At 40.2% G+C, this 13,145-nt stretch overlaps 1 protein-coding gene across 2 annotated transcripts in view; it reads left to right on the plus strand.

Moving 5' to 3' along the window:
• Positions 1-13,145, plus strand: part of eps8l2 (EPS8 like 2) — an 81,682-nt gene that overhangs the window by 54,341 nt on the left and 14,196 nt on the right. For both annotated transcript variants that reach the window (XM_060908361.1, XM_060908352.1), the window contains 3 exons: positions 6,283-6,347; positions 9,369-9,530; positions 12,771-12,920. In XM_060908361.1, the coding sequence (XP_060764344.1) occupies positions 6,283-6,347; positions 9,369-9,530; positions 12,771-12,920 (377 nt within the window). The remainder of the gene's footprint in view (positions 1-6,282; positions 6,348-9,368; positions 9,531-12,770; positions 12,921-13,145) is intronic.

A 13,145-nucleotide genomic window follows, 5' to 3' on the forward strand; every position in this document is an offset into this window, starting at 1 on the left:
ACTGGGTTCGGGGATTGCCACCATGACAGGCACCGGAGACCTTGCGGCCACAGCTCCGAACAGCCGCGTCTACAATGGAGGTAGAGAACATGGTCCACTCAGACTCAATGTCCCCCGCCTCCCTCGGAAGCTGGGAGAAACTCTCTTGGAGATGGGAGTTAAAGACCTCCCCGACAGAGTGCTTGGCCAGACGTTCCCAGCAGACCCTCACCATACGTTTGGGCCTGCCAGGTCTGTCTGGCTTCCTCCTCCACCAGCGGATCCAACTCACCACCAGGTGGTGATCAGTTGACAGCTCAGCCCCTCTCTTCACCCGAGTGTCCAAGACATAGGGCCGGAGATCTGATGAAACAACAACAAAGTTGATCATCAACCTCCGATCTAAGGTGTCCTGGTGCCACGTGCACTTATGGACACCCCTATGCTCAAACATGGTGTTCGTTATGGACAAACCATGATTAGCACAGAAGTCCAATAACAAAACACCACTTGGGTTCAGATCGGGGAGGCCGTTCCTCCCAATCACGCCCCTCCAGGTGTCACTGTTGTCGCCCACATGAGTGTTGAAGTCCCCCAGTAGAACAATGGAGTCCCCAGTCTGAGCACCTCTCAGTACCTCTCCCAGGGACTCCAAGAAGCCCGGATCCTCTCCCCAATCCGAAGGCGCAGAGGCGACCCACTCGTTCACTGGGGTAAACTCCAACACATGGCGGCTGAGCTGGGGAGCTATAAGCAAGCCCATACCAGCCTGCCGCCGCTCACCATGGGCGACTCCAGAGAAGTGGAGAGTCCAGCCCCTCTTGAGGAGCTAGGTTCTGGAGCCCAAGCTGTGCGTGGAGGTGAGCCCGACTATCTCTAGCCGGTACCTCTCAACCTCCCGCACAAGCTCAGGCTCTTTCCCCCCAGCGAAGTGACATTCCATGTCCCAACAGCTAGCCGCTGTGTTCGGGGATCAGGTTGTCAAGGCCCCTGCCTTCGACTGCCACCCAATCCACACTGCACTGGCCCCCTATGGCTACCTCTGTGGGTGGTGAACCCACAGGAGGTCGGGCCCACGTCACCACTTAGGGCTGAGCCCAGCCGGGCCCCGTGGGCAAAGGCCTGGCCACCAAGCACTCGCATACAAGCCCCAACCCCGGGCTTGGCTCCAGGGTGGGGCCCCGGTTGCGCCATACCAGGCGACGTCACGGTCCTTGATCGATTATTATCCATAAGGGTTTTGGTGAACTGCTCTTGGTTTGGCCTGTCACCTAGGACCTGTCTGCCTTGGGAGACCCTAACAAGGGCGTAATGCCCCCGACAACATAGCTCCTAGGATCATTCAAGCACACAAACCCCTCCACCACAATAAGGTGGCAGTTCTAGGAGGGGAATGCTGGTACTCTAGGTTTTTTTTTTTTGATATTATATAAAGTCACAGCAGTATTAATAAACAAAGAAAAAAAACTATAGAATGCTGGTACTATAGGTTTTTTTTGTTTGTTTGTTTGTTTGTTTATTAATACTGCTGTGACTTTATATAAATGTCATCTGGACCTATTAGGCTACCATCAATCAAGTACAGACAAAATAACTTCAGTTTTATCGGGTACAAAACATTAAAATAAAGAGGGGCTTGTCAAACCATGCAGTGCACCACAGTAATGAAATCAGCAAAACTAGTTCACTAGGGAGAACGCTGTTAGCTGGCAACTACATAATTAAGCAGAATGAATTGCTGATGGAAGCAATGTGCATGTTTGCATGAATTTGTCGATGACTGACTGCTGACTATGATATCCTGAAATTAGAAGGCAGCTCATTCTCATCTCATCTCATTATCTCTAGCCGCTTTATCCTGTTCTACAGGGTCGCAGGCAAGCTGGAGCCTATCTCAGCTGACTACAGGCGAAAGGTGGGGTACACCCTGGACAAGTCGCCAGGTCATCACAGGGCTGACACATAGACACAGACAACCATTCACACTCACACCTGCGGTCAATTTAGAGTCACCAGTTAACCTAACCTGCATGTCTTTGGACTGTGGGGAAAACCGGAGCACCCGAAGGAAACCCACATGGACACGGGGAAAACATGCAAACTCCGCACAGAAAGGCCCTCGCCGGCCACGGGGCTCGAACCCGGACTTTCTTGCTGTGAGGCGACAGCGCTAACCACTACACCACTGTGCCGCCAGGCAGCTCATTGTTATTCCTTATTATGACTTGCAGTCCACCAAGTACAATATTTAAAATTTGCTACTATAAACTAGTAGAAATATTCAAAACTGATTTGTTTCTTTTTTTTTCATCACTATCAAACCAAGCTGTCTTGGCATTATTCATGTGCAGTCAATCATCCACTATATGACTAAAAGTATGTGGACACCTGACCATCACATCTATGTGTGTTCCTACCACAAACCACAAAGTTTGAAGCACAAAATTATATAGAATGTCTTTGTATGCCGTAACATTACAATTTCCCTTCACTGGAACTAAGATCCCCAAACCTGTTCTAGCATGACAATGCCCCAGTGCACAAAGCAAGCACCATGAAGTCATGATTTGTCAAGGTTGGACTAGAAGACCTCATGTGTCCTGCACAGAGCCCTGACCTCAACCCCACTTAACTCTTTTGGGATGCTGACTGTGCCCCAGGCCTCCTCACCTAATGCTGTTATGTCTGAATCAGTGTGGGAAATAAGGCCAGATCGGCAGACATTGACTGGTAATTTTCACATACGTACATCTCGTCTGTATTTCAAAAGCATCAGACTGGATGGCCGATTACAAAAAAAATTCAAATGTGTCCATCTGTCTTTCAAAAGCATCAAACCAGATGGCCCATGAAAACATTGTAAAGATATGGATCTAATCTACTTCCAATTTTCTTCCAAATGTTACACTGGGCGAATACATTCTGTCATAACACAGCCTGTGAAATGGGGGCTTCCATATGCGCGACTTTAAAAATTCATAACTCTGCCACCAATGGCCCCACCAAAATTTACAGGCACCTCCCTCTCCCCGAGTGGCACACTAAATAAGACACTAATAATACACTCAGTATTCAGTGTTGTTTTTATTGCACGATGCATTTAAACTAGTGTTTTAGGGTTGACAGTATCTGATTGATCCAGTCAGTTGACTGAGTTCGGTTTACATGAAACTTTGCAGGACAGTATCATGTTAACTGCCAATCAGTGGTTGTTATTATTATGTGCATTTTTTTATTCACAATAAGAATGACATAGTCAAATGCTTTTTAGGATGTAGATTTATATTTTAATAGTTTTTCTTCTATTTTCTAAGTTCCAATCCAGGAGATTTTAGTCTGAATGCCAAATGATATCACCATATCTAGTTTTGAGTCATTTTAAAAGTCATTTTGTTACAAAGTTACTTGGAATCTCGTACTCAAGATTTTAACGATATTATGTAAGAATAGGGGGCGGCACGGTGGTGTAGTGGTTAGCACTGTCGCCTCACAGCAAGAAGGTCCTGGGTTCGAGCCCAGCGGCCGACAAGGGCCTTTCTGTGTGGAGTTTGCATGCTGTCCCCGTTTCCGTGTGGGTTTCCTCCAGGTGCTCCGGTTTCCCCCACAGTCCAAAGACATAAAGGTTAGGCTAATTGGTGGCTCTGAATTGACCGTAGGTGTGAATGGTTGTCTGTGTCAACCCTGCGATGACCTGGCGACTTGTCCAGGGTGTACCCTGCCTCTCACCCATAGTCAGCTGGGATAGGCTCCAGCTTGCCTGCGACCCTGTAGGACAGGATAAGCAGTTACACATAATGGATGGAGGGACGGATGTATGTAAGAATAGTTGTATTGTTAATTACTAAATTTCTTATAGACTTATTATAAACAGTATAAAAAAGTAATTGTTGACATAATGTTTCATGAGTGTTATTATAGCTATATATGAGGACCAGTAAGTTGTAACCAACTGGAACATCCTTACCCCCCACGCTTTTTTCTAGACATGGAACTGACCTGTGCGTACTACTGTTTTCTTGGGTATAACTTTCAGCATGTTTTTCTTATGTATTTATTTTCTTTCTAATTATGGACTACCTCATGAAGCTGGTTAAGATAATGCCAATAGTGTGCAAAAGGTCATCAAGGTAAACGGTGGCTACTTTGAAGAATCTAAAATATCAAACACATTTTTTAACACTTTTTTTGTTTACCACATAATTCCATATATGTTCCATATGTTATTTCGTAGTTTTGAAGTCTTCAGTATTGTTTTACAATGTAGAAAACAAAGTACAGAAACACTTATAAATGGGTAGCTCTATCCAAACTTTTGACTGCTGCTGTATATGAATGATTATATGATGACAATAGACTGTCAGGTTTTACCTGCAAAACCAACTGCAAGTGCACCAGTCAGAATCTCAAAAAAAAAAAAAATTCTCCTAGATGCCCAGAAAAACTTACCAGCCAGTACACTGCACAAACTGTGTTCTTATGACTACTAATGCCTTTTTGTTTTAAAAAGCAAGATATTGTTACAACCAAGGCAAGATTCAAATGTAAATAAAAACATTTCCATACATTTTGCAGAAATATATTTATGGTTTCTTGAAGTAGAGGTGTCAAAGGCAGAGAAATTTAGTTTTCCCCAAAACAAGACATTTTTAATAATTTTTGGCTGTTTTCCAGAATTCAGTCTCAGTAACATCTAATCAGTTTATCCAGACCTCCACACCCATTTGACAAATGATAAACCTGCACAATCAAAATCAGTGTCCTGTGAAAACCCTCATTTCAGGCTGTCATAAACTCACACTGCAGCCTTGTATCATGCTTGTATCAAACATAACGTTTGAACATAAAATTACTCTCAGCAGTGGAAGGTCATTTAAAGTAATTTAATTAAAATTACTTTATGAAGATTGTTTCAATCGTTCTTACTTTGATGGGAAAAGGTGAAGGGATTTAGAAGGAAAATGGTCTTTTATTGTTACATCATGCTGTATACCTGCAATGTTTAAAGACTATGGTTGATGAACAATCCCAAAGCCTGAGACATGAGGATGGAAGTGTTTATGTATACGTAAGTATAGCTCAAAGAGTAACCAAAAACCAAAGGACAAAGCAAAATAATGATTCCCCAAGAAACATCCTTTCTGAGTATTTTCATGGACTTTCTTTAAGAGATGTTTTCCTGAAATACCAGTATGTAAATTTTTAGTGCTCATTTCACATCTTATTCATCCCTAAATTGTTTTTGTGAGCATTATACTGTGTGTGCATGCATATGTGTGCGTGCGCACGTGTGTGTGCGCACGTGTTAAAAAGGATTTATGGCAGCTGCAATAAAGCAAACAGATAAGAGTTTAGATGAACGTAGAACAGAAGGAAGTCAATACTTAATCTGAGCAGATCATATAATACCTGGCCTTTGACCCTGATGAACATGGTAGTGAACTGTTGTCCTGTTGTACTTGTCAAAATGGAAGAAATGTTCAGACACACTGCTGAGGCCTAGGCTGCTGAGTGGAATTTTTGCTGGAGAATTGAATTTGCCTTCTGTTAAGTGGGTAGGAGTATTTCTTACTTAAATAATGTGAGTGAAATATTCATTTCCTTGAGCAAAATATAAAAATTGAACGGACAGTCAGTGTAACATGTATAAGTATTCATGTAATATTTTGATGAGTGCATTGTTATGAGAATGTTGGGAGTTTATAGAATGAAGTGTGAATTCACTCATATATGTAGTAAGCAGTGTATTTGGTCCTGAGACCAGCTGTGTGTTTGTTTTTATCTGTTTGTGTGTACTCGTGTTACTTCCAGCTTATTTCGTGACTAGTCTGTCCTCTGAAAATTACACTGAAATGTGGCATCAAGGTTAGTCTTCTGTCTCTGGGTGTACATACAAACTACTCTTATCTGATCACTTTTACTTAATAGGATATTTATACAGTCATTAATCTGTTTTAATACTCAGTCGAAGAAACCACTTCTCACATCTATATCCTTCTTACACAAAAATCCTTTCAATAACTATTTCAGTACTGGAAAACCAATGAATAAAAATGTATCTAGGTAGAGCTTCCAAGCATAATCTCAAAGAAAAGCTAAAATTGTCTTGCCTTGCCTGATTCTTTTTTCTTTTTTTTTAATAAAAGTATGATGGCTACCTTGGTGCATAGTACTTTTTGCTAATTCAGTTGTTTAGATTGTGGTAATGTATTATAACTGTGTTGGTTTACAGTCCTGTATGTGGTTAGAGAATGGCAAATGATTTATATCTTCATTTATAACAAACATTTTTATTTTCCACACCAGAACAACGCAAGAAATACTCCAACTCAAACTTCATCATGCAGGAAACTTCTCAGTACCATGTCCAGGTAGGACAGTCATCGTCCTGTCCTTCTTTTTTTCTTTCTACCTCCTTCTTCTACTATATCTCTTTTTTGCTCACTCTCTTTCCAGTGACTCTGTAAATTTAGTTAATGTTTAAACACAAGGCAGGGGTTTTTTTGTATCATATTGCAATAAAACACTTTCAGTAACTGGCTTGCTAGCAGGATTATCAAATGTGACCGCACTGAATCACTCTATGGGTTTTGTAAAGATTCACATACTTTTCTAATGACTGGGCTGGGTAACGATGCAGACTGAGGGAACTGCGTAACAGAACAATGACCTTATTAGTGATATTACATATGATATGATTGCTTATGTTTACCCTTTGGACTTGATCATTAGATACTGCTTATAAGTGTGGTTTCAGATAATGATTATGGAGCAGAATTTGAAAAGTGACGGTATTGTTTCCTGTTATAATAGTTTTAATTACAATAAATGAGGACTTTAGAAGTACCACTTTGAATGTTAGTCACATTCCCAGCACTTTTTTTTAGCTTGTTGTCATTTGCAATAGTTGGATCATTAGGCTTAAAACGAGTTTTGATTATCCTTCAAAACCTGCCTCCAGCCTTAGTACAGGCTTTGATTAACATGTAGATAATGTGTTTGGTTAAATTAGATGTGTAATGCATTCACAAAGAGCAGGGTTTATATTGATAATGGAGGATGATTTAAATAAACATTGTTCCATCAAAGTTAACCATAGATAGTGGTCAAAGGTAGCATGCTCTCTCTCTCTCTCTCTCTCTCTCTCTCTCTCTCTCTCTCAATAAAGCAGTGTGTGCAGAGTATAAAAGTATGGAGTATTGCATAGTAATGTGTACTTGGCTGATTGAAAAAGAAAAAGCACACAAATAATTGAAACAATGAGTAAGTCATTGGCTATTGCCATGACCCCCAGTGATTTATTCATATTATGGACATGAGGGTTTTACTGGGAAAAATGCTATCCACCACTTGTATTTCTCATATGAGCTAAAACCGGGACAAAGAGAACCAAAACTGTGAGATAAATCTCTATATGTAACTTGAGAGGAAATTGATTAATTGTTTTGATAAATTTGGGTACTTTTTGTTTGTGAATATATCCATACAATAAAAAGAACATCACATGTTGGCTTGAAGATATGAAATTTATCTTCTCATGTTGAAAATCTCATATTTTTCATATGAAATGTATCGTGGATCTGAGTGACATATTTAAATAATATTGGTTGGCGTTGAATGGGATATCAGATATATTCCATTCAGCTTGCATGATACTGAACGAGTCAAAGACGAGTTCAATATCATGCTAGCTGAATGGAATATATCTGATATACCACAAAAAAGACAGCCATTATTATTATTATTATTATTATTATTATTATTATTATTATTATACATACACACTCTCTTTTCCAGTTGTTCAATGTCTATTGGTATGTTTTTCTCTTATAAACAAAGGGGAACCATCAGGGCCTTCTAGGCCTTCAGAAAAGGCTCAAACATATCAGCTTTCTCGAAGGCGAGTGCTAGCTTATCCGTGAGTCAGCGCCATCAGCGCAGCAGTGAAGTGACCTTCCAGCCAGTGTAGTGTTCATCAGTCGTGTTAGCGAATGCTAATAAAGTGTTCAAGCCAGAGCTATCGAGAGCAAGTAGCACAGGCTAATGACTGAGAAACTAAGATTTCTGTCTCCAGACTCTTTTTCCACAAACGCTCGCCACAGTATTTTTCTCTCAGACTTAAGTATTCATTTCCCTGTGTAATTCACTTAGTTAATTCTAAAATCAACATCGAGAACTACACACAAAGGAGCTACCTGCCACACTGCCTTGAATCCCTTGCAAAATCCTTTACCCTGTTGCTTTTTTGTTGTGTCTGGCTAAGTTTTGGCTGAGCTGAAGTCCTAGCTCTAATAGTAATGGTTCGCCACTGCTTGTAAATATGTATGAAGAATATCTAATGAAGTTTTGGTAGCCTCTCGGGTGTTCAGCACGTCTTTCTCTTTCCCGACGAACAAAGAAATGCTTTTGCACATGCACAGCAGAAAACTTTCTCATTGAATATTTGCATCAGCTCTGACGTGTGACATCGTGTTGTCTTGACAACCATGCAATATTGTAAACCATATTCAACGCTCATTCTCCATTGGGTAGAGTGACGTAATACACTTAGGATAAGCAATATGATAACAATATTGCATGCTATCAAACCAAATGAATGAAACCCGCTAGAAGGGAATAGAATACAGGTTTTTATTCCATCAAAAAAGTGTCCTGTATGTATAATAATTCCTGATTTTTCACTCCAATCATGTCACTCGTACTGTTTTCCCACTGACTAGATGTACGCTGTCAAAATGGTGACTCGGTTCTAAATTAAAATTCTTTTGATTAAATTGCGTATTTTTTGTGGATGCGTCCATATAATATAAAGAACATTACATGGTGGCACAAATATATGACGTTTGTCTTCTCGTGTTGAAAATATTTTTAGTTGTTCGCTTCGTTCACTTGTGAATATGTTCACCACTCAAAGGTAGGTAAACTTCATATCTTTGTGCAACTGTGTAATATCCTTTCTCTCTCTCTCTCTCTCTCTCTCATATATATATATATATATACACACACACACACAAACACACAAACTTCCTTAGGACAATGAGGAAGTTAAAATATAAAGCACCCAAGTGAAAAGGATTGGGAGGTACAATTAGGAAAGGTTGAGACTTTATTTGCTGACAATGATGTTTATTGTTATGCTGTTTTTCCCACTGTATTTTTTTTCCCACTGTATCTCAGTATCCATTCAACAGAAACATTTGTTTTTGTTTTATCTGTAAGGTCAAGGCCAGTTTGAGAATAGGCTTACTGTTTAAAAGATCAGGTTTAACATGTCACATGTACATTTGCGGCTTGTTTAAATTTAGGAGTAATACACATTAGCTGTGCTTGCATTAAAAGATGGGGGTAATCTTTTAGGTGTGCAATAACATTGTACATTTTCTGATTTTTAGCATCTCTCTACATTTATAATGGACAAGACTGAGTCAATAGCCACAGTAGATGATGCAGTAAAGAAACTCATCCTTCTGGAATCTAAAGGTAAAATCTGGACCCAAGAGATGCTGCTGCAGGTCAGTGACCAAGCCATCAAGCTCCTAGACTGCGACACAATGGTGAGCATATTAAATGAGCGTGTCTAAAATACTTTCTCACTGCTGATTTCTATTAGCACCTTAATGTGATTACATAAAGCATTTCTTTATAAGATAAATTAAAAATCATATTTCACTCATCTGCCCTGTGATGACCTGGCGACTTCTCCAGGGTGTACCCCGCCTTTCGCCCGTAGTCAGCTGGGATAGGTTCCAGCTTGCCTGCGACCCTGTAGAAGGATAAAGCGGCTAGAGATAATGAGATGAGATTTCACTCATCTATGCTTTCAGTGTTAAGAGAAATTAAGTGTTTGTTGTGGCCTTGTACTTTAACTCCGTGTTATTTCAGAGCTCAGACTGCACTGCCCTTTACCCCTCATAGATGTTCACAGCTCTTACCCCTGTCCATAACTGCTTAGATAAAATATTTAGTTTATCTTAATAGATTTTTACTTTAAGTGCTTGTTTTAGAGGTCACAGTATAGTAAAGTGGTATAGAGGCTTGCACTTATAAGCAGTAGACCTAATGCTTATTCAGCATGAAAGTATAAAATATAGCCACAGTAGATGATGCAGTAAAGAAACTGCATTAAATTAAATTAAAGGGATATGTTGATCATTGTCATTAAAACTACACTGTAATAGTATAAAAAAATAAGTCATTTCTTTTGAATGGTTCTTTTCCTGTGGCAGAATGATTGTACAGCGCACATCTTTAATAATAATAATAATAATAATAATAAAATTTGGAGGGGCGGCACGGTGGTGTAGTGGTTAGCGCTGTCGCCTCACAGCAAGAAGGTCTGGGTTCGAGCCCCGTGGCCGGCGAGGGCCTTTCTGTGCGGAGTTTGCATGTTCTCCCCGTGTCCGCGTGGGTTTCCTCCGGGTGCTCCGGTTTCCCCCACAGTCCAAAGACATGCAGGTTAGGTTAACTGGTGACTCTAAATTGACCGTAGGTGTGAATGTGAGTGTGAATGGTTGTCTGTGTCTATGTGTCAGCCCTGTGATGACCTGGCGACTTGTCCAGGGTGTACCCCGCCTTTCGCCCGTAGTCAGCTGGGATAGGCTCCAGCTTGCCTGCAACCCTGTAGAACAGGATATATATATACATGCACCCAAACACACACACTATATATGGCCAAAGGTATATGAACACCTGACCATCACACCCATCTGTGGTTGTTGAATATTCCATTCCAAATTTATTCCCCTTTGCTGTTATAATAACCTCCACTCTCCTGGGGGGTATTTAGCAATCCATTTCATCCAAAAGGTGGCAGACCATGTCCTGATGGACCTCATTTGTACACGGGGCATTATCATGCAAGAACATGTTTGGGCTCAACCCCTTAGGTCCAGTGAAGGGAAACCGCAATGCTAGAGACATACTATATAATTTTGTGATTCCAACAATTATGCACATATGGGTATGATGGTCAGGTGTCCATATAGTATACAATAGCCCTATTAAGGCCAAAAGTGGAGTCAGATATACAGTTGTGGTCAGAAGTTTACATACAGTGACATGAATGTCATCTTGGATATGAATGTCATGGCAATATTTGGGCTTTCAGTAATTTCTTTGAACTGTTCTTTTTCTGTGGCAGAATGTACAGCATACATCTTTAAATTAAAAAAAAACACTAGTATTTGGTGCACAAGTTTTAATTTTCTTTGGGTTTTCTGAAATCAACATCGGGTCAAAATTATACATACAGGGTCAAAAATATACATACAGCACACCTAATATTTGGGTAAAATGTCTCTTCATAAGATTCACCTTGATCAAACATTTTTGTTTACCATGAACAAGCTTCTGGCAGAATTCTGGTTGAATATTTCACGACTCTTCATGGTAGATTTGGTAGAGTTCAGTTAATTTTTTTTTTTTTTCTTGGCATGGACTTGACTTATAAGCACGGTCCATATATTTTCAATAGGGTTGAAGTCAGGACTTGTTTTAAGCTTAATATTAGCCTGCTTTATACTCCACAACCAGCTCTGATGCGTGTTTGGGTTCATTGTCCTGTTGTAAGTCCCAAGTCGTGTTCAAGTTTCTGATGATTTATGCTGAAAAATTCTGAGGTCGTCCTCCTCCTTCATTATTCCATCCACTTTATGCAGTGAACCAGTTCCACTGGCAGCAAAACAGCCCCAGAGCATGATGATCCTACCACCACCACCAGCTGGTATAGTGTCCCTCTGTACATGGTGGTCATTGTGGCCAAACAACTCAATCTTTGGCTCATCTGACCATACAGCTATCCTCCAGAAGGCTTTTTCTTTGTTCGTGTGGTCAGCTTCAAACTTTAGTTAAACTTGAAGGTGTCAATTTTGGAGCAGGGGGTTATTTCTTGGATAGCTGCCTCAGTCCATGGCGATCTGAACTGTAGACAGTGATCCATCAGCTTCCAGTTCATGGCAGGGCTGTGCCATGGTGGTTCCCAGGTTGTTCCTGACCATCCAAACCAATTTCCTTTCAGCTGAGGGTGACAGTTTGGGTTTTCTTGAAGCAGAGTGGCTTGGCAAAGTGATTACACTTCACAATAACTTGGATACAATTGTTTGAACTGAGCTTGGAATTTGCAGTTATTTAGAAATAGCTCCAAGAGACATTCTGGAGTTGTGTACATTTGCGATCGTCTTTCTCAGATCTGCACTGAGCTCCTTGGACTTTCCCATTTTACTGTGTGTTGGTCAATCCAATGAGTGCTGTAAACAAACCCTTTTTATGAAGGCACAGAAAAGCTACCAGCTGTAGTCAGTCATGATCACTAACAGAAAGTTAAGAGACCTCAGCCTTGGCAAGATAAAAGACATTTTGGAAGTTTCAGCACTTCTGAATTAATAATATAAGTGAGTGTATGTACATTTTTGACCCTGTGTTGATTTCAGAAAACCCAAAGAAAATTAAAACTTGTGCACCAAATTCTAGTGTTTTTTTTATTATTATTGTTATTATTATTATTATTAAAGACGTATGCTGTACAATCATTCTGCCACAGAAAAAGAACAGTTCAAAGAAATTACTGAAAGCCCAAATATTGCCATGACATTCATATCCAAGATGACATTCATGTCACTGTATGTAAACTTCTGACCACAAATGTACTATACACTGTATACACACATGATTATTATTTTCATTTGTTCTCTGGCCCTTGAATTTGAATTATATTTCTAGTACTGCTCTTTTTTTTTTCTCTGTACCTTCCTATTTTCTGTCACATTTCCTATCATTCCTCTGTCTCCTTTTAACAGGAGGAGCTGGAGAACTTCCCTCTCTCTATAGTTCATCACAGTCAGACAGTTCTGAATAAGACAAAGTACCCATCTGTCCTGCTATTGGTCTGCCAGGACAGTGACCAGCACCGACCAGACATTCACTTCTTCTATTGCGATGAGGTGGAGGTGAGGCACACAACTGCTCATAGGCTTGCATGTAGAATGAAGGCTCCTTAATTATTGCTTCTCTTTACATTTGTGTATTAATATAGTTTACTTTAAGTGCCAGTTTTAGAAGTCACAGTATAGTATAGTGATAATCAAGGCTTGCACTAGTAGTGAATAAGCAGTAGATGTACATGGAATAGTCCTGTAAATTTCACTATGTTTCATTATGAAGTGTGAGCTAAA

Source organism: Neoarius graeffei, chromosome 2 (genome assembly GCF_027579695.1).
Source record: "Neoarius graeffei isolate fNeoGra1 chromosome 2, fNeoGra1.pri, whole genome shotgun sequence".
In the NCBI taxonomy this organism is placed as follows: Eukaryota; Metazoa; Chordata; class Actinopteri; order Siluriformes; family Ariidae; genus Neoarius; species Neoarius graeffei.